Source organism: Rana temporaria, chromosome 8, assembly GCF_905171775.1.
Source record: "Rana temporaria chromosome 8, aRanTem1.1, whole genome shotgun sequence".
In the NCBI taxonomy this organism is placed as follows: Eukaryota; Metazoa; Chordata; class Amphibia; order Anura; family Ranidae; genus Rana; species Rana temporaria.
This window is the reverse complement of record NC_053496.1, coordinates 135,639,373-135,662,461: the sequence shown is the minus strand read 5'-3', so window position 1 is coordinate 135,662,461 and position 23,089 is coordinate 135,639,373. Positions and strand designations below refer to the sequence as shown.

Genomic DNA, 23,089 nt, shown 5'->3' with positions numbered 1-23,089 from the left:
CATCCTCCAGATCTGTTCCCAATGTGTTGTTGATGCCTTCCGGTGCTTTTTTTATATAATTTTTTGATTGCATTCCAAATAATTTTTTTCAGCTTTTTTCCTATTTTTTCTCACTGTACTGTTGTTTGGTGCTTTTTTTCACCACGTTCTAGTACAGTTCTGTGAAGGAAAAAAGCAGCATGTTGTATTTGTTTCTGGACCTGGGTGAAAAACAATTGATAATATATGTGTCAGGTCACCTGTGGCCAGATGACAAATGCACCCCGTTGGAGTCAGGGGTGCACTGCAAGGTAGTGAACCCTATAGCAGACTGCTGCAGATGGACAGGAAGCTTGAGCCCAAGATTCCCCAGGGCGCGGAGTCTAAGGTCCAGTTGGTGTTCACCAGAGCCTCTAGTGGTGAGGATGGCCTTTGCTGCAGCTGAACCCAGGTCGCAGCCCCCGGAGTCCCCCAGGTCACGCTTCGTAGGGAGAGAGGGGAAGCAGCCAATCAGGACACAAGGGATAGTGAAGGGTAAGCCGAGGTCGGGGGAACAGGCAGACGAGGATAACCAAGGGACAGGCCAAGGGTCAGGGTCACAGGCAAACAGGAGTAGTCGGAGACAAGCCAAAGTCGGTACACAGAAATAACGTAGCACACGGCAAGTAGGAACACAATACTAACAAACACGTTGATCAGTACCGCAGACCAGCAGTGCAGTGGTTAATATAAAGTTCCTGGGATGGCCTGGGGTGGAGCCATACAGTGAGTGAGTAACTTGTATAGCGCTGACAAATGCGAACCAAATCGCCTCAAGGTGCTTGTATCCAGAGTCGTGCTGATCCTTCAGAAGAGATGGGTCTTCAGTTTTTTCCTAAAAGCCCGATGGTTTTCTGCCATGCGAATGGTCGTGGGTAGAGCATTCCAAAGCCAAGGTCCTTGGACTAAAAATCTACGCTCTCCCTTAGATTTGTAGCGGGCTGTGGGGATTTCGAGAAGGTTTTGGTTAGTTGATCGGAGCACCCCATTGATGACGTAGGGTTTAATTTTCTCGTTTAAGTATTGCGGAGCGCTTCCTTGTGCACATTTGTGAGTGAGGCAGAGTGTCTTGAATGTGATCCGATCCTTTATGGCTAGCCAGTGGAGGGACCTCAAGACCGGGGCGATAGATTCCCACATTTTTCTACCTGTCACCAGTCTGGCTTCCATGTTCTGGATGACTTGTAGACGCAAAATCTGGTATTTGGGTAGTCCTAAGTAGAGGGAGTTTGCGTACAGGGAGGAGAGATGATAAAGGCAGCCAGATAAGAGAGTCAGGCCTCTAATGAACACATGAAGAGACAGGTAAGCTGCCAAACATTATTACATATCCATGACAGTACCCTCCCCATCCCCTGCCTGGGCCCAGGCCTAAAGGGAAATCCCAGATGAAAGAACACAGAAAGAAGAAGACGAGAAGGTGAAGGTGGATAATAAAGGCAGCCAGATAAGAGAGTTAGGCCTCTAATGAACACATGAAGAGACAGGTGAGCTGCCAGACATTATTGCATATCCATGACAATATGATACTAAATACAATTGTAATAAAAGGCTATTTGGTAAGTGGGATCTGTCCCAACCCTGACAAAAGGGGTACTAACTAATAATAGGAAATACACCTTTTTTAAATAGAAACTATAGGTGTAATATCCCATACATGGTAGACCCATTACAGATAGGGCCGTAGACTATACCCAGGGGGCCATACCCCACAACCAAACTGGATTGATAATCAGTAATAACCTCTCCAATGGGGACAAACTTTTTCTATTCCCCAAAGTAGAGAGGGATCTTTGTTGTGCACTAATCTAAAGTGATTGGAAACACTGTAGTTTTTAAAACCTTTTTTGATGTTATCTGCATGTTCTCCAACCCTCTTAGCCAAAGTTCTAGTGGTTTGACCTGTTTATTAAAGATTGCATGGGCACATAAGAAGATAGGTAACATACCTGCTATCACATGATAACAATATAACCCAATTGTTCTTAGATTAACATAATCTTTTATTACATTAGTTATAAAAAACAGATTCTACATTAAAGTGGAGGTTCACCCTCAAAAAAAATTCTGACATCACATGGAGTCAAGCCATCCTACCGACAGAATGCCGGTTTTTTTTTTCTCAGCAAATACCTCGTTATCACGATTTTCACCCCCCGGCAATCCCGCGGGACTGGGCGTTCCCAAGCACTGCCTGTGATTGACAGGCTTCCGAACGGCGCATACTGCGCGTCACAGGTTGCCGACAGAACCCGAACGTCGGTGCGCAGGTGCCGTATAGAGCCGCACCGACGTTCAGGTTTCAGGTCCCGCGGGATTGCCGGGGGGTGAAAATCGTGATAACGAGGTATGTGCTGAGAAAAAAAAAAACATCGTCATTCTGTCGGTAGGATGGCTCGACTCCATGTGATGTCAGAAATTTTTTTGAGGGTGAACCTCCACTTTAAGTACAAAAAATCATGTAGGGTGAGAAAAGGTTGGGACTTCTTTGGGCAATGGTTTTTAGTTATCTTTGCCTTCCTGGGTCAGTTATGTGCACCCCCCCCCATTTTTTGTATGGTTTCACAGGTACAGAACATTTTCCACATGTGCAGGATTAACAACTCCAGGGAAGTTGTGGCTCTTTCCACAGTTTAGGATGGAGTTGGGCTTTAAGCTATTTATTTATATGTACATGAATGTTAACAGCCTCTGTACAGATTGGTTGTATAGTTATTTTATTTTTGAATAAAGAAACAAGATGGTTTGGTTGGAACATGAACTGCAACATGTCCTAATTACTAATTAGCTATCATATATTGGACAGCGCTCAAGAAAATATCTAAGGGGATAGATGTGATTATTTTAGTAAGCTTGTGTTTGGAAACAGATGGATTGTGTGTTTTTTACTTCAGAAATACTTCAGGGGATTTCTGAAGTAAAAAACACACAATCCATCTGGTCCATAGTGGTCCAATGCCTGTTGTACATATTGTATAACAAGCCTGCATCTGTTATGCACATATTTTGATTCTTGTCAGAAATCAGACTGGGCTACAGAATTAACCCTTTGACTGCCAAGGATATGTCCTACATGTCATGTGTTTTACCTCAGCATCTTTGAGAGAGTCACTCAACGGGAGAAGCTATCCAAGGACTAGTGGTCTGATGTGCTAGCACCCTTTTTAACAAGGGATCCCCAAAATGTGTACATTGTATTACAACCTCAAGGATTCCAAGGAGTATAATAAACTTGAAGGAGAAATCATAGCTAGGGTAGGTGTTACCATGACTGTTTGTAGCATGTGTTCACACCCTGAAAATCCATTGAGGTCCAAGGTGTATGATTTAGAAAAGTGGTTGTAACCATGCCTGCTCAGAAAGTCGTGTGAGTGGTCTGTGACTGTGACATCAGAGCCTTCCCTGTTAAGTTACAGTGGTACTGTACATGCAGACCCAAGAGTCTGGATAAGCTGCTGTCCCTTGTGAAGTAACATATTGCTACTAAGGACTATCTCCAGTTTCTGTCTTTCAAGTTGGTAACCTCTGACAACAGGAAAGCATTACCCTCGGGTAAGATTGTTCCTTTTATCAAAAGAGTAAACCGGTTCATAAAACCTAGGTTTACTTAAAAAAAAAAAAAATAGCACAAGGTATATCACTTACCATCAGTGTGTCCCTTGTGCTGTTGTGCTGCTCTGTCTTGGTTTAGCAGAAATCGGTCAACTTCAATGCCCCCCCCCCCCATGCCACCATAATCATCCACTGCAGTGTGGTAGTTAATAGAACTGAAGGAGCTTTGACAAGCACGCAACACTCCATTGCCTACTCCATTCAGAGAAGCTGGCACTGCAGCATCAATATATTTGAAGAACATGTCCTTCATTTTGAATTTTTAAAGCCTTGATTTTCTTTTTAGATTTTTTTTCTATGTTTTTTTTTGTCACTAACGTTCTTTCCATTAAGATTTTATTTTTTTAAATTGTATTCTTTAAATTTTATTTTTCTTTATGGCTGTCCATAGGAGTGTACTTTTGCTGGGTGTTTGCATACAGTCAATTTGAAACATTCCTATTTCTGCTCTGTTTTCATTGATGACAATATTTCCTCCCAATCTAGGTCTTGGAGAGCAGCCCTCAGCCTTGGCAAATTTGCTCCCAAAAGTTGTATCTTTCCACTATGTGCTTTTTTTTTTACAGCATACATTGCATTAAATCATGTTATGGTCACTGACACCGCATTGTTCTTTCATAAAAACAGTAGCCATAAGCTCTGCATTGTTTGATACTACCAGCAGAGCATCATTTATAGTTTGGGCTTCTACAAATTTCATCCTTAAATTATCTTGTAATAGATATTAAAAAATATCTGCCTTTCAGCAGTGCCATTTTACGGTAGTTAAAAGCTACCATTATTACTGCTGCCCCAGCCCTTACATTCCCTTCTATCTGTGCAAGGAGTTGCATCTCTACCTCCTCATTAACACTGGGTGGACTGTAACAAATGCCAATAGTTAACCTTGAAGTATGTTCACCCGTATGCAATATCACCTATATGCAATGTAACCCATAATGCCTCAGCAGTCAGCACCACCACACTCTCCATGATCAAGGCTCTTTTTCACAATCCCTTTTAGATCACTTCTCAAATAGAGAGAAACACAACCACCTTTTTAATTTACCTTATATCTTTCAAAGAGAGCATAGTCAGGAATATTTATATCCTGATCATGTGAAGAATAATGCCAATTTTCAGCACTAGTAATTGACAGTTAGTTCTCTTCATGCACCAAAGCTTCCAACTCTCCTATTTTGCTATTTTACTTCTGACATTGGTGAACACACACGTTTATCCAATGTTGTTAATAAGAGGGCAGATTCAGGTATCTGCGCGCCTAGTTACGGCGGCGCAGCGTATTGTATTTTCGCTACGCCGACGCAACTTACAGGAGCAAGTGCAGTATTCACAAAACACTTGCTCCGTAGGTTGCGGCAGCATAGCGTAAATGGGGCCGGCGTAAGCCCGCGTAATTCAAATGTGGAGGGGGGGCGTTTTTTATGCTAATGTGTGATGACCTGACGTGATTGACGTGTTTTACAAACGGCGCATGCGCCGTCCGTGTACATATCCCAGTGTGCATTACTCTCAAGTACGCCGCAACGACGTATTGGTTTTGACGTGAACGTAAATTACGTCCAGCCCTATTCGCGAACGACTTACGCAAACGACGTAAAAAAATTCAAATTTCGAAGCGGGAACGACGTCCATACTTAACATTGGCTGTGCCTCCTAATAGCAGGAGCAACGTTACACCGAAAAAGCCTTACGCAAACGACGTAAAAAACTACCGCCGGGCGCAAGTACCTTCGTGAATCGACGTAACTAGGTAATTTGCATATTCTACGCCGAAAACAATGGAAGCGCCCCTAGCGGTCAACGTAATATTGCACACAATTATACGCTGCCGCATTCAAGTTACGTCGGCGGAGGAAGCCTATTTTTTAAGCGTATCTGCCTTTGAGAATCGGCGTAACGATACGCCGGCGCAGATTTCAAATTACGCCAGCGTATCTGGAGATACGCCGCCGTAAAAGCTACCTGAATCTGCCCCAGGGTGTATTAGAAACTTTCAAAACATTGAGTCCCTTTTGACCTGCTTCCAGTAGCATTGAATAAGTAAAAAAAAAAAGATTTACCTGCATAGGCTTATCATACCATCGATTTCCACCATTTTTGTTGTAACCTCCACCATGAAGAAGTTGAAGAGCTCTGTTGGTGTCATTCAGCTCTACACCTGTTGGTGCATCTAGACACACTAGACACATACATCTTTCAATCATATCTAGAGAGTCACGGTTTGTAGAGTCTGTAAAAATATAGGGAAATATATAGAGCATTACAAATGCGTCAGATATGATGTCAACAATTACTGCAAACAATATGCGCATTTTTAGGTATATCCTTTAATGTCGTTCTTTTCTAAAGTGAAAACTGTATATTGACATATCTAATACATCTATGTACCTGAAAAACTGAAAAAGATTAAGTTAAAAATCAAGGCCCAGATCCACAAAGAACTTACGCCGGCGTATCTATTGATACGCCGCGTAAGTTCTAAGATGCCCCGTCGTATCTTTGTTTTGTATCCATAAAACAAGATACGACTGAATGTGGGCTCGATCCGACTGAGTATGCCATCGGATCTTAGGTGCATTTTTACGCCGGCCGCTAGGTGGCGATTCCGTTGATTTCCGCGTAGAGTATGCAAATTAGCAGGATACGCCAATCCTCAAACGTACGTCCGCCCGGCGCATTTTTTACGTCGTTTACGTAAGGCTTTTTTCGGCGTAACGTCACCCCTGGGTCTATGAGGCGTACGCAATGTTAAGTATGGACTTTGGGACAGCGTCGAATTTTCCGTCGTTTGCGTAAAACGTTCGCGAATAGGGCTTCGTTCGAAAGCATTGACTATTTGCGACGTGATTTCGAGCATGCGCACTGGGATACCCCCACGGACGGCGCATGCGCCGTTCAAAAAAAACGTCATTTACGTGGGGTCAAGTAGAATTAACATAAAACACGCCCACATCTTATCCATTTGAATTGATCGCCCTTACGCCGACACAGTTACACTATGCCGCCGTAACTTACGGCGTAAATTCTTTCAGGATAAGGAAACTACGCTCTAAGTTACATCGGCGTAGTGTATCTTAGATACGCTACGCCTGCCTAAAGATAGGCAGATCTTTGTGGATCTGGCTCCAAATGTTTACTGTAAGAGCTGACTGTGGGTGTGAAAAAAATGAATAATGAAAAATTATATTTATAACTTTCATAAGGTATTTATATATATGCAAATTACAGTTAGACGTGCACAATTAAAAACGTAAGGATTTAGGCACCACACCACAGTGTAGTGCATCGTGTATGTCCTAGCGTGAAACTAGCATTCTTGCAGTATTTTAGTGAAATGGCTGCATACAGTGATGTCTCCAACCCAAAACCAACTTTCCTTGATGTGCTACAGCACTCCTGGCTTGCTCACAAGAATAGGACTTTTGATTTTTCAAGCTCAGGTTCCATAAACTTCAATGGGGTTCGGAGTTTGGGTCCGAATTTTTGCTATGTTCTGGTGCGCACTGAACATGGGGGTATTCAGCCCACCTCATGGGGGTATTCAGCCCACAATTGACATTTCAAAATTTTTAGCACAGTAAATATTTTATTTTTGAATTTTGTTGCTTGTTAAGAACAAGTGCTCATTTAAATAAAGTGCAGTTATCCCTTTTACCCTCAAATTTCCAGTGTACTGCAGATCTGTCAGTTGCCTTTAAGCAAACAGCAGAGGCCACAACTATAATTATGAGGTCAGAATGCATCTGGGGATGTCAAGCTTGTTTAGCTCAGCAGGAGGGCATAAAAGGATAAGCCCATTTTGATTGAAGTATGGAAATTGTAGATGGTCATTGCTGAATTCCTGAAAAGGTTAATTCTTAAGGCCGAAGGCATGTCAGACCACTACTTTCAGAAAGAATGCAGCAGGCTTTATCTAAAGCAAACTGTTAGGGCACATTTTCTACTGAGCCTGAATAACAAAAATATAAAATGTAAGATTTTTTCAACAAGTTGACATTAGCTATTTTGCTTAAAATGGCCATTTTTGATTAATTATATTTTTTACCCATGTCCTGGCTTTCAGTAGGCGCTAAAAAAGTAGCCAGGGCATCAGAGCTGCTTCCTGTCAAAGCTATGTCACCAGTACCTTCCAGGAAGAACTTGTTATTAAACTACAAGATTCTGCAGTCTTGCAAAATCCCAGTGAGACAAGGCAGAGAAGAAATTAAGAATGAGGGGCCAAATTCTCAAAAAAGCTGCCTAACTTAACTTTCAGCAGTTAAGTTACACTTCCAATTTTCAAAGAAAAAACCGGCATGGGTTCCCCCCCCCAGGAGCATACCAGGCCCTTAGGTCTGGTATGGGTTGTAAGGAGACCCCCCCTACGCCGAAAAATCGACGTAGGGGGTCCCCCTACAATCCATACCAGACCCGTATCCAAAGCACGCTACCCGGCCGGTCAGGAAAGGGAGTGGGGACGAGCGAGCGCCCCCCCCTCCTGAGCCGTGCCAGGCCGCATGCCCTCAACATGGGGGGGTTGGGTGCTCTGGGGCAGGGGGGCGCACTGCGGGCCCCCCCACCCCAGAGCACCCTGTCCCCATGTTGATGAGGACAGGACCTCTTCCCGACAACCCTTGCCGTTGGTTGTCGGGGTCTGCGGGCGGGGGCTTATCGGAATCTGGGAGTCCCCTCAAATAAGGGGGCCCCCAGATACCGGCCCCCCACCCTAAGTGAATGGATATGGGGTACATCGTACCCCTACCCATTCACCTGGAGGCAAAGTGATAGTTATTAAACACACGACACAAGGGTTTTTAAAATCATTTATTAGTCTGCTCCGGAGGCCCCCCTGTCTTCTTTAGCTCTAATACCAGGGGGGGATTCTTCTTCCACTCTCCGGGGGTCTTCTCCGCTCTCCGGGGGTCTTCTCCGCTCTCCGGGGGTCTTCTCCGCTCTCCGCTGTTGACTCGGCGCACCCCGGTTCTTCTCCAGCTGTCCGGTGCCTTCTCCTTCAGCGCTGGCTGCCTGCTATCTTCGTGTGTTAGCTCAATTACTAGCAGGCAGCCAGCGCGGTCTTCTGTGACGTCATCTTCTTCTTCTCCCTTCTTCCGATGTTGACACGTCGCCTCTTCTCACTGCAATGATGGAAGCGCGCCTTGCATCCCATTTATATAGGCATCACCGTCCCATCATGCTCCGGTAGGTGCCCACGTGGGTAGGCACCCACCACGTGGGTACCTACCGGAGCATGATGGGACGTTGATGCCTATATAAATGGGATGCAAGGCGCGCTTCCATCATTGCAGTGAGAAGAGGCGTCGAGTCAACATCGGAAGAAGGGAAGAGAAGAGAAGAAGATGACGTCACAGAAGACCGCGCTGGCTGCCTGCTAGTAATTGAGCTAACACACGAAGATAGCAGGCAGCCAGCGCTGAAGGAGAAGGCACCGGACAGCTGCAGAAGAACCGGGGTGCGCCGAGTCAACAGCGGAGAGCGGCGAAGATAGAAGAAGACCCCCGGAGCGCGGAGAAGACCCCCCCGGAGAGCGGAGAAGACCCCCCCGGAGAGTGGAAGAAGAAGCCCCCCCTGGTATTAGAGCTAAAGAAGACAGGGGGGGCCTCCGGAGCAGACTAATAAATGATTTTAAAAACCCTTGTGTTGTGTGTTTAATAACTATCACTTTGCCTCCAGGTGAATGGGTAGGGGTACGATGTACCCCATATCCATTCACTTAGGGTGGGGGGCCGGTATCTGGGGGCCCCCTTATTTGAGGGGACTCCCAGATTCCGATAAGCCCCCGCCCGCAGACCCCGACAACCAACGGCAAGGGTTGTCGGGAAGATGTCCTGTCCTCATCAACATGGGGACAGGGTGCTCTGGGGTGGGGGGGCCCGCAGTGCGCCCCCCTGCCCCAGAGCACCCAACCCCCCCATGTTGAGGGCATGCGGCCTGGCACGGCTCAGGAGGGGGGGCGCTCGCTCGTCCCCACTCCCTTTCCTGACCGGCCGGGTAGCGTGCTTTGGATACGGGTCTGGTATGGATTGTAGGGGGACCCCCTACGTCGAATTTTCGGCGTAGGGGGGGTCTCCTTACAACCCATACCAGACCTAAGGGCCTGGTATGCTCCTGGGGGGGGAACCCATGCCAGTTTTGATTTTACAAATTGCCGTGGAGTTCTCCCTCGGGAATGCATAACAAATGCCGTCGCTTGAATGGGCTTTTACATGGTGTGACTAATTTTCCACATTGTAAAACCAGCCCTAGTTTTGCGCAAGCAAATCGGAACTTACGCAGAAATCACAATGCTGAAATGCTTTGTGGATCTGCTTAAGTCCTCATTTGCATACTCAAAGCGGCATTTCAATGAGAAATGCCCCCAGCGGCGGATGCGGTACTGCATCCTAAGATCTGACCGTGTAAGTGTCTTACACATGTCAGATCTTCTGCCTAACTTTGGAAAAAGCCTTTTGAGGATTGTTTCCAAAGTTAGGCACAGAGATAGGCAGGCTGAACAGCAGTTCCGCCTGCGTATCTCTTTTGAGAATTTGGCCCGAGATTCTTATGCAGATCTTGCATAGACATTATTGGCAGGCTGGCACAGAGAAAAAGAAAGAAGAAGCCATCCCATGCGATGTGTTGCTTTTTTAAATGATCATGCAGGGAGCATTGTGTGGGCAGAAGGAACCAGTGCCTCAAGAGACAAGAAGTTAAATAGAGATCTCCTCTTATAAATGGTTAAATGTATTTTTCCAAAGAGAAATGACTTTGGCTTGGTAGTGTGGCCTCCAGACATAAAGGTTAAAAAGTTAAACCCCCCTCCAGAAAAAAAAAAAAAAAAGGCAGACTAGGTTTCTATGACAGGGTAGTTGTTCATATTAGCTGTTGATCTGAATTTACAGTATTCAAAAAAGAATAAAAAATATATACTTTATTTATAAAATACATTGTTCTCCTTATAAGAACTAGCACGGTTTCAGCTTCAACAGTCATAAATATCTTACATTAGTTTCTGTAACAGAGGTGTGGGTATTCATTTACTGCTTCATCTACTGTTAGGTACTTGCAGACTGTAATTTGTAGATCATTAGGCTAGTATGCTCAACAGATATAGTATCGATCAGTTAGCAAATTCACAAGACAAATATAATATTGATCAGGTAATAAATCATTGCCCTCGTTCAATTTGCTTTGTTTTTTAATCAATCAACAAGCTTATTATTAGCTTCAACTTGCTGTAACTAACCGTTATTAACAAATGCTTAGAATTTTGCATTTCATATATATATATATATATATATATATATATATATATACACACAAATATCAAGATTTCTGTATACAAATTAAGTATTTGCAATGAGTACTACAGGATCTGCTTGTGTGTTAGAAAGAATGTTGGTGGTATCAGTTATTTTTAAATTAAGTGATTTTTGCTGAAGCAGCGATGGTGAAACTTTTCGACAAATGTTGGCTGGAATGTTTGTAGTGAGAGATGATACCGCTCTAAAAACTGCTGATCCCTTGGCTTTGCTTCCGTCCCACAAAACCAAAAGGGTGCTGGCTATGCAGAAAGGCATTGTAAATAGAGAAGTTGGAGGTGCCTGTCCCTAGAAAAAAATTATTCTAAAATATGAGTGTGGCACATACATGCATAAAGTTACATAGTTGGTAAGGTTGAATAAAGACACCAGTCCACCCAATTTAACCAGAGTGTGTCTGTGTGTTTATGCCACTACCACATTCAATATACCTGTACATTTGCTGACACACGTCTAAAAGTTTTTACATTTATCTACACTCCCTGCTGATACCACCAACTATGGAAGGGAGTTCCACATCCTCACCGCTCTAACAGTAAAGAACCGCTCAAGCAGTTTACGTTTGAATTACTTCTCATCCAACTTCATTGTGTAGCTATGTGTCTTCTTTAGGAACCCTAGATTAAATAGTTTCCTTTCTAGAGTCCCCATTTAAAGATTTGTATATTGTGATCATATCCCTTCATAACCTTCTTTTCTCCAGGGAGATAAAGTTTAAGGTTTCCTCATAAATGTGGTCCTCTCTCCCCCTTATGAGCTTTGCTGCCCTTTCTGGACTCTCCCTAGTTCAAGGACATTCTTCCTGAGGGCTGGTAACCAAAACAGGATGGCATCCTTGAGATGTGGACGAATCAGAGTTTTTGAAAATGGTAGAATTCTAGCTTTATCTCTTGAGTGAATACCTTTTTATTACATGCTAGTAGTCTGCTCACCTTGCTTGATGAAGCTTGGTATAGCATGCTATTGCTGAGTCTGTGATCTACTAGGACTCCCAGATCGTTTTCTATGTTTGATTCCCCCAGAGGTTCTTCTCCTGGTGAATAACTTGCATTCATATGTTTAGCTCCCATCTGCATTACTTTAAATGTTTCAACATTACACCTAATCTACCATATAGCTGCCCTCCTTCTATTTTCACGAGGTCTTCTTGTAAAGTTGCTGTATCCTGTTATTGCCCTGCTTAGCTTTGTATCATCAGTAAACACTGAGACTGAACTACTTATTGCAACATCTATATATTTTATGAAGAAGTAAATAGAATTGGTCCTTGGAAATTCATAAAATATGCCATTTATCCCCACCCTCAGGATGTGCCTATGCAGTTTTCTACCCAGGTGCATACAATTTCACCAATGCCAAAAGGCCCTAACTTGAACAAAAAAAATTGTTTATGGGGTACTGTATCAAATGCCTTAGCAAAATTTCTCTATACTATGTCATCAGGCCTTCCTCCATCTAAATTACAGCTCACCTCATAGGCCCCGTACACACGGGAGGATTTATCTGCGGATACGGTCCAGCGGACCGTTTCCACGGATAAATCCTTTTCGAGGATTTGCGCGGATTTTGATGCGATGGAGTGTACTCACCATCGAATCGAAATCCGCGCCGAAATCCTCTGGCGATGACGTGTCGCGCCATCACCGCGATGATGACGCGGCGACGTGCGCGACGCAGTCATATAAGGAATTCCACGCATGCGTCGAATCATTACGACGCATGCGGGGGATCCCTTTGGACGGATTGATCCGGTGAGTCTGTACAGACCAGCGGATCAATCCGTTGGGATGGATTCCAGCGGATAGATTTGAAGACATGTCTTCAAATATTTATCTGCTGGAAATCCATCGCATGGGAGAAAAATCCGCGGAAACAGATCCGCTGGCGTGTACACACCATAGAATTTACCTGCTGAAACCGATCCGCTGAGATTTTTCAGCGGATGGATTCTATGGTGTGTACGGGGCCATAGAATGGTGAAAGGTTGGTCTGGCAAGAATGGTTTTACATGAATCCATGATGATTTCTACTAATTAAACTATTTTCATCAGCAAAATCTTGGATATGGTCTCTTATCATTCTTTTCAATAATTGACATACTTGATGTTTTGCTGACTGGTCTGTAGTCTCCAGGTATATATTTTTTAATATTGGTACCACTTGCTTTTTGACAATCAGCTGGTACCATTCCAGTCAGTAAGATGTCTGTCAGGAAATAGGCCGTGGAAGTACTGGCAATTTTGCCAGTAGAAGAAATGGGCACCATAGGCGCATCATGTGACATATGGTTCCCTCTGCTGGCCTATATAAGATTTGTCTTTAGCTCTCCCTGAGTTCCAGAATCTGAACCTGTTTCCTGTTGTCTTGCTGTGACCCTGGATTGTTCCTTGGCTTACCCTGATCTTCTCCTGGCTCTGACCCGACTTTTGAGGCCAGAAATAGCCAGAAATAGCAATATGAAACATTGCTTGGAAGTGTGGTACAAATGTCTGTTTTGACAGAGTTCCAAGCTGAAGACATGATTTTTTCCCTTACCAAAGCTGGAATACTTACCTTTTTTGGACAAGTTTCACACATGGAGACACCCCAAGTATCCACTGGACCACCTGTGTGGGACACCCTAAAAAGGTTGTTCTGGTGTCCCACATTAGTGCTCCAGATGTGTCCAGTCCATATGTCTAAACAGCTGCTGAGTGTCCTCTCCTTACACTGAATCAAGTTTGCATTTCATTCTGGTTACAAACACATCTAGACAACAATGTACTCTCCACTAGTGTAAACCCAGTATTGAGAACCTCCCACCCTGCTATGTAGCAACATTTCGGTTAAAAACGCAAATGCGTTCTGTTTGTTTGTTTTTTACTCCCTAATGGGCAGTATGCAGGACTTTTTAAATGAAGTAGTGGTGCGAGGAGCCCCAGGGAATTAGGAGGAGAGGCATTTTTCTTTCAAAGGAAAATGGTATCAGTATTTAGGCTGAAAGGGTCCGTAGGCCTGATACAGGGCTGGACTGGGACAAAAATTTGGCCATGGACTTCTTCCAGACTGGCCCACTTTGACAGGTCTCCCCCATGGCGGGCGGACAACTCCCGCACCTCCCCGGCCACCCAAGCCCCCTCTCCCCCTTCACTAGCCACTAGTCATTCTACTTTAATAGAGTAGAACGGCTGGTACTCTTACTCTTATAGGCAGTACCAGTGGGGAAGCTAGACATTATTTCACCTGGGACAAAGAATCAGTTAGGTGCCCCCCCTTATAGGACAAGATTAGGCAGAAGTGAGAAACTCCCAGGCCATAGCTGTTGAGTCAGCTGTCTGTCCCCTCCCCCATGCTACTCTATTGCCCCCCCTGCCCCTCTGGTTCTCCTCTTGCTTCTCTGTTCCCCCCCAGGTGAGTGATGCGGGATGGGAGAGGAGGTGAGCACTGCAAGAAGGGAGAGACAGAGGAGTGGAGGGGGGAGGCGGTCCGCTGTCACTGAAGCCGGCCCACTGAGCCATCGGCCCACCCGGGGAAACTCCCTGTAGTCCCAATGGCCAGTCTATCCCTGCACTAAACTGCAGCACATAAATGTGAACCAGTCAAATAGGAGATAATAGGATTTCTATTTGAAAAGTATTTTTATGCAGTAAAATGCATGTGTTTTGCTGCATGAAGACAGGCGGGTGTATACAGTCTTTCGAAGGTCATATCATCTAACTGCATCTATTACCTATAATGGATAACTTCTTGTCTATGAATTTTTTATGCTGAAGCAGATGTGGCTTGCTTACATTCCCTTTTATGTTCTGCTGTCTCCACTCACACAACAATCACAGCCATGTCTTTAGAAAATGCCATGATTTTGGTTAGGCTCATTCTTTTCAGCACCACCATGAAGCCCCTAAGGTCTCTTTGTCACCCTGAACTAGTTTCCACATTATGCCTATCACTATATTGTCACATCATGTTTACAAGCTGACAGAGTCAGACATGTGACTCCTAATTGGTATTACATAGTCTGGCTGAGAAAAGACACAAATCCATCTAGCTCAACAAATAAAATGTGGGGGGGTGGGTATTGCTAGAGAAAGGTATGTGATGGGAGATTGTTAGTCTGATTGACTAAAAAACAGCAAAAATAATAATAGTAGATAAACAGCATTCTATAGATTTTGCTTTATGTAACGGGGGAAACTTTTATAATGAATTACACACAACAACATGAGAATTATTAGCTATGACTAAGCCCTAGACCTTAGTGCGAAACGCGTCAGCTGTATATTCCACTGCTTGCTGTGTTTTGTAGTGCTTTTTATCCTTTTTCACCATTAAAGGCTACCTTACAATGTTTTTTTTGGTGTGTGGCTGTCCATATATGTCTTGCTCAACAGCAACCTAAGACTATTGTTGTTCTACATAATTTCCTTTTAGCATGCTAGTTGTGAAGAGGTAGAGATATTGGATTTGAATGTGCTAAGATACTGCAAGAATACTAGATTTTACTCAGTATGGGCTAAAATGTATTATACAATGTTTATGTGTACATTAAAGTGTTACTAAACCCAGTAATATGAAAATAGTTTTACTCATGTAGTGGGTTTAAAGGGTCACTAAAGGAAAAAAAAATGTTTTAGCTGAAAAGACTGTTTACAGGGTATAGAGACATAATAGTTAACTTTTCTTCCTTTTAAAAATGATTAAAAATAGATAAAAAACAATCATATAATGTATCTGCAGTTTAGTTTCATTTTTGCTGTGGTTTCCTGCTTCTCTGATGTACAGAGCCAGAGAGCCAATAGAGGGCAGTGATGCTTTGTAAAACCAAACTGGATTGGTGCTGAGGGGTTTTAATCACACCTCCTTGATTAGTGACCACAGTGAGAAATCTCCCAGTACTGTGGTTATCAGGAAACAGACAACCAGGAAATATCCAGAACAGAGAGGAATTACAGCAACATCAACGCAAAAACGAACAATGAGGACATGAAACCAGGACTGCAGTAAGGTAAAGGAAGCTATTTAGCTAAAAAAAAAAATTCCTTTAGTGACCCTTTAACTTTTAGAAAACAGTTGTAAAACTGAATTTAGCCTCTCTACACACAGATATGCTTCTCCTTGCCCAGCAGCAACAGAAAGTTGTTTATTTAGCAGGTACGTTTCAGACTGTGATTAATTGAAATCCTGAAATATTGTTTACTTTTTTTTAAAATAAAACAATATGGACTAATATGCATAAAATGGAATGCTTTATTTTGTACAGAATGTACATTCAGAAAAGACACAAGCAGCTTGAATATTTGTGTTGAGTTTCTGCATTTTTTGACTACTGAATATATCAGCGTATAACACGCACAGGCGTATAACACGCACCCTAACTTTTAGTTTCAGGAAAACAACTTTCCACAGCCCCCTGCGTATAACACACAGGCACAGCTTACCCTCTATTTTCAGGGTAAAAAAGTGAGTGTTATATGCCAATAAATACAGTAGTTATAAACACGTTGAAGATTTTGGGTGTTGATTTATTAAAGAAATAGAGACTGGGGCAGGCATAATCTGGAGCTGCAATGCATAGTACCCAATCAGCTTCTAGCCTCAGATCGTTCAAGCATTAAAAATGAAAGCTAGAGGCTTATTGGCTGTCATTCATAACTGCTCCAGATTCAGTCCGTGCTATTCTAAGGCCCCTTTCACACTGGGGCGGGAGCGGTGTCGGCGGTAAAGCGGCGCTTTACTGCCAATTTTGTGGAGCTATTCGGCCACTAGCGGGGTGGTTTTACCTCCCGCTAGCGGCCGAGAAAGGGTTAAAAACCAACGCAAAGCGCCTCTACAGAGGCGCGTTGCCGGCGGTATAGCCACAGTGTCCCATTGATTTCAATGGGCAGGAACGGTATACACACAACACACCTTCACTGCCCCAAAGATGCAGCTAGCAGGAATTTTTTTACCGTCCTGCTAGCGCACCGCTCCAGTGTGAAAGCCCTTGGGGGTTTCACACTGGAGACACAGCAGTGGCTGTTTCAGATCGGTTTGCAGGCGCTATTTTTAGCGCAATAGCACCTGCAAAATGACCCAGTGTGAAAGGGGTCTAGTGAATTCCCCTCAATGTGTCTGGACTTAAAAGAAAACAATATTTTACTGTATTCCTGTGCATATATGACAGCTCAAAAATATATAAAAAAGTATATAAAAGTATATAAAAGTGAAATTTGACAGCCATTGAGGCCAGTTAGTTTATAAGGGGAAAAAATTATTTGTATTCTGAAGGGGTTAAAAGCACACACAGAGCAAATATAAAGTATCCTCAATCTTGTTATTCCGTCTTGCCATTTACAATTTCATTCTTGTCATTACCCAGTCTATAAAATGTCCTGCTTAAAATCTACTTCTAGAGTGTGCGGCAATGGGCAATTTAAGCTGAACTACTAAAAGAGTAAGATGTACTAATAAAAATGAATGACATCCAGGCACCGTCAATTATTTTCCAATTACCTGATTATACAGCAAAAAATGGTTTAAAAAGTTACAAGAATAATGTTGGATACACTTTTAAAACACTGCAAAGCACTACTGATATAACAAAAATGATAATGAGGGAACATTATGAAGACCCAGGGCTGGTACAAGGGGTGGGCAGAAGGGACAGATGCCCTGGGCGGGACCATTTACTGGAGAAAGGGAGCGCAGTAGAGGCCACGCTACAGGTCGCCTGTCCTGGGGCGGCGGGGCTGCTTTGATCTGTGGCTGCAGCGCTCCCCTCCCACCTCCTCCTCTTGTTTGTCACAAAGCACCGGTCTCCTGACCGGGAGTGCTGCGTGTCAGGGAGCTGAGTCTGTGTGTGTGCTCGGCGGTGCTGGCCCCGCCCCCCTAGACCAGCTCATGTGGTAGCAGATTGAATCAGTGTTCCGCCTATCACACGAGCCGGTCTAGGGGGGCGGGACCTTGTTACGGTGCCACCGAACACACACACAGACCCAGCTATGTGACACAAAGTGCTGTGGGACTCAGCACTGTCAGTGCAAAATAGCAGTGAAGCCTCTGATTAGCCGTGCTCTAACACGCTGTAGATATCAATTGCAGGTTGATGAGGAGGAATAATACAATTAGAAAGCACCGTGTTGAAGGCTCTAAGCAGCGCCACATATACGGTATACTCATAAGCATTGTTATAGTGTTTCTGAGCAGCACTGCTGTGTGTGTTAAGCACTGTGTGCATATAGTTACATAGTTACATAGTAGGTAAGGTTGAAAAAAGACACAAGTCCATCAAGTCCAACCTATGTGTGTGACTATATGTCAGTATTAGATTGTATATCCCTGTATGTTGTGTTCGTTCATTGGGGAGACATTGGGGTTGATTTACTAAAACTGGAGAGTGCCAAATTTTGGTACAGCTCTGCATAAAAAAACAAATCTTAATTGAACAAGCTCAAGTTAGAATCTGATTGGCTACCATGCACAACTGCACCAGATTTTGTACTTTACAGTTTCAGTAAATTGACCCCATTGATTTTGATGACAGGGCTACCCTGGACTGTCTTTTGGGCACTATGGAACCTTAAAAGGTGGGTTGGGGGAGCCTTCAAAATGTTCTGCCATTAGTTAAACGTCGGAATGATCTGGCTTGAACATGGTAATTGATTCAGTCATTTCTCATAAGGCATATAATTTTAAGAAAATTTAAGTATCTTTATCTTACAGACATTGTACACTTTCAGATGTTTTATTGGTTTTACCTAGATATTAGTGCAGTTACATAATTTGTTCTGTTTGTTTGCATTACCTTGTAATGATGGGCTCACATGTTGTGCCTGCAGTTTGTGGTGGCATGGCTGATCCAATTCCCCTCTGTCCACCTATTGCTACAGTTGGCCTATTCAAAAAGCAGGAACGTAGTTCCAGCACCTCCAGCACTGAATGTATGTAATGGCAAGGGGGGGCTGGGGTGTGCTACAGGGTCTGTTAATATTGGCTGCTGTTGATCTATTGTCTCTGAAGGGAATCAATTTTTTCAGGGGGGTATATTGTTGCTGGTGGGGGACCTATTGTTGCTGGGGGTGGGTCTTATGTTGCTGGGGGGTCAGTTGTTGCTTGGAGGGATCTACTGTTACTGGCTGCTGGAGGGTCTATTGATGCTGACTGCGGGGAGATTTGTTGTTGCTGCCAGGGGTCTAGTGTTGCCATGGTGGGGGGGTATATTGTTGCAAGTGGTCCATTGTTGCTAGGGATGATCTGTTGTTTATGGAGGGAGTCTATTGCTGCTGGCTGCAGGGGATCTCTTTTATTGCTTTTCTTGTTCTCATTGACAAACTCTATACAAATGACTCTAAAAAGGGTAGTACTGGGAGGTGGGTAGGGGTTGGAACCAAGGGACAGTGCTCGGAGGTGGGTAGGGGGTGGAGACAAGGGGTGACTCAGAAGGGGAATTCCTGCACCTATTCTCTGAGAAAAAAAAGCCCTGAGTAGTGGTATATAAATACCCAGTGTGAAAGACGATGGCAATATGCATATCACACTTATATACATTAAACTGCTCAAGCACAATAACTTATTAGATGAGAGAGGGAATGTACACAGCAACAATGCCATGACATTTAGGCATACGTCTATCAACTCTTACATTACAGCTACTGAATAAACAATTATGGACATGAACAATAAGTAAGAGGCATCAATAAGATATTACCTCCTAATTTTAATATGTGTCTGCTGAAACAATGATGGGTGAGTCTATGCTAGAAACCTACAAGATAAGTCAAGTAGTATCAGCCTGGAAGGCACCAGGAGTTTAAAAGAGTCACTAGTGTGTTTACTGAAAATAGACTTAAGCCCTGTACACACGGCCCGGATTCTCATCAGGAAAAAAATGTCGTTTTTCCTGACGAGATTCCTGGCAAGAATCTCTTGCCGGCCAAGTGTACACACACACCATTCAAAAGAACCACCGTTCTTTTGAATGGCGCGAACGCAGTGACATCATCGACTATGAGGAGCATGCGCTCGTCACATTAGATGCCGTCGCCGCCATCTTGCTTCACCCTACCTATGCCTGGGAAGCTACCACGCATGCGTCAAAGTCATTTCGAGCATGCGCGGGTTTCCATGGAGAGGTAAGTATACACACGCTCGGGTTTCTCGGCAGAAAAACACTGACGAGAATCTCACAAAGAGAAAATAGAGAGCGGGTTCTCAAATTTTCTTGTCGAGATTCTGGGCAGTTTTCTTGACGAGAAACCTCAAAGCCTCGTAACACACGCTCGGTTTACTTGGCAAGAAAGCTCTGCCAGCAGTTTTCTTGCTGCTTCTTGCCGAGAAAACCGTGCGTGTGTACGAGGCTTGAGATTGGAAGTGGGCCTCAGCAAAATTCAACATTTATTATTAAAACGCAGTATATGTGGGCTAAGAACATCCAGATAGTGCCCAATGAGCTCAGCGTTTGGTAGAAAAAGATGGGTATTGCCCAGAGTATGTAATGGTAGTGGCAAATAGCCTGAAAGCTGTTTTTTGTTCCTCTGAGCAATCTGTGGGTGGGATTTTGGGCAAGAATTTTTAAGTTGTCTAAAACAAATTTAAATGCCAGGGGTATGGGGAAAATTACATATGGAAATAAACTGTGCCCATGGCCTAAAGTAAGCTGTGAGGCTTAATATTGTTGCAGAAGTTATTGTTCTCTGTAACATTAGCAGGAACAGGTTTTGCATTATAGACTTTTGTTGGATATTCACCAAATAATTAAACCCTTACTGGATAGATAATATCTACATTGGTGGGGTGATGGGTATCTATGTGTCACTGATAAAGCAATTAATGTCTACTTCTACGTTAAGGCCTTTCGGCATTAGTACATCCACCAAATAGATCCATCTTGTTTCGCGTTTGGATAGTTTGCAAACTCTATGTGAGCCCCTCCAATGTGCTGCCAAATGTTCAACCCCCCAGAATTCAAGACCTGACGGGTCTTGGTTGTGTATTAATTTAAAATGGAGAGACACATTGTGGTCTGTGAACCCATTTCTTATATTTTTAATGTGTTCAGCAATCCTGAGCCTAAGAAGTCTTTTGGTTCGTCCGATGTATAACAGGCCGCACGGGCATTTGAGGGCATACACTACGAAGTTGCTGTTGCAGGTAATAAATTGTTTAATTTCAAATTCCCGATTATTAGAGGGAGACAAGAAATGATCCAGTCCTCTTTGTAGATGTTTCAATTCCCTGCACGGTTTGCACTTCCTACATGAAAATAAGCCATTTTTGTCCCAGAATGTTTGAGGCTTGGTTGGCAAATCTAGAATTTTCTTTACCACCAAATCACTGTGATTAGGGGCTTTTCTGTAAATAAATTCAGGCTTTTGCGGTATTACTGGGCCCAGTTTTTTATCCAATAAAAGAACGTGCCAGTGCTGGTTAAAGATGGCTTCGACCTCCTTATACTGGCTGTGAAATTGGGAGATGAAGCCCCATTGCTTCGAATTATTTGTTGTGGTGATTAGTCCTGTCGTTTCTTCTTTAGCCTTTAGACACATTTCTCTGGGGACTGTCTTCACTTCTTCCACAATTTTGTTCAAAAACTGTGGATTATAGCCGAATACGAGTAAGGTGGATTACATGCTGTTTTACATCTACCATCTGGTGAGTGTATCCCCTGAAGGGGTTTCCTTAACCTCCACGTGGTGAACAACAGTGGTGATTTGAGCTCATCTTTCTTACCTCAACACTGTCTAGGATCACAACAAGCGTAGAGTTTGCAGCGCTGCTGCAGGACTGTATTGGACTCTATGGGAGTCATTCACTGCATTTTCTGCTTTATGTACTTTGGACTGTTTTCTTTTTAGCAGCTGCTTTTATCCATGGTATTTTATCATTGAGGTTGGACAATTTGAGTGCTTATATCCTAAAGCGCAGAGCTGTACATAAATAAGTTGCGCCTACTATTATTATTTCTGTACGTTTTGTTGGATATTGACCTACTCAGATAGCTGTTGATAGCAAAGTAGTGTCTACAGTCAGGGCTGGACTGGGACAGAAATTTGGCCCTGGAATTCATCCAGACTGGCCCACCTTGACAGGTCTCTCCCATGGCGGCCGGACAACTCCCGCAACCCCCCCCCGGCCACCCAAGCCCCCTCTCCCCCTTCACTAGCCACTAGCCGTTCTACTTTAGTAGAACTTGAGTACTTGATTAGAACGGCTGGTACTGGTACTCTTATAGGCAGTACCAGTGGGGAAGCTAGATATTATTTCACCCGGGGCAAAGAATCAGTTTGGTGCCCCCCTTTATGGGACACGATTAGGCAGAAGTGAGAAACTCCCAGGCCATATCTGTTGAGTCAGCTGTCTTTCCCCTCCCCCATGCTCCTCTGTCCTCCCCCTGCTTCTTTGTTTCCCCCAGGGAGGGAGAGGAGGTAATCGCTGCGGGAAGGGAGAGACAGAGGAGCGAAGGGGGGCGGCGGTCCACTGTCACTGAAGCCGGCCCACTGAGCCATCGGCCCACCGGGAAACTCCCTGTAGTCCCAATGGCCAGTCCATCCCTGTCTACAGTGATTTGGTGCATGCGTTGCCTGAATAACTGGATTTTAGCCTTGTAGCTTGCTTCCATACATTCTGTCACTGCACACCTATGTTTTACATAATCCTTCTATCCCAGTCATCCTCAGATTTTTCTAAAAGTCGGTGAAGAGAGAGGGCTGGAGATCAAAGAATATATAAAAGTTGTAGTGCAGGTCATACACAGGCAGATGTTTGAAAGATGTAAGATGAATTTCACTTACAATAACCTTCAGTTGTACGAATGGTGAATAATGTTGGTACCACTGTTTATGGTCTATGATCTATAGTATTAATTATATTACCTTATATGCAATAACATTTATTTTTCCTGGTTATTATTTTTTATAACTGATATTGCAGATTTAGAAAAGCAATTATGTTACCTTTCATTAGAATCTCTCTTGCTCGGGCCCATTCTAATCTTCCATCAGACGTCAATAATCCAATTGGTGGAAGTCTCTCATCTTCATTTTCTGCCATCCTAGCTATTTTCCTGAGCTGGGTAAATAGGTCCCCTTCACTGAGACGGCGAAAGTTGATGACAACATCTAATACAAAGAACTGCAAAACAGATGACAAATGCATCAGTTATATGACAAGTCATGACAGTTTTGTAATGTCAATTCGCCAAA

The 23,089-nt window shown here is 43.7% G+C and overlaps 1 protein-coding gene across 1 annotated transcript in view; it reads right to left on the bottom strand.

Moving 5' to 3' along the window:
• Positions 1 to 23,089, bottom strand: part of CHAT (choline O-acetyltransferase) — a 136,851-nt gene that overhangs the window by 44,495 nt on the left and 69,267 nt on the right. Inside the window, exons 7-8 of the mRNA XM_040320731.1 lie at positions 22,841 to 23,018; positions 5,694 to 5,863 (exon numbers count right to left, since the gene is read on the bottom strand). Coding sequence (XP_040176665.1) covers positions 5,694 to 5,863; positions 22,841 to 23,018 — 348 coding nt within the window. The remainder of the gene's footprint in view (positions 1 to 5,693; positions 5,864 to 22,840; positions 23,019 to 23,089) is intronic.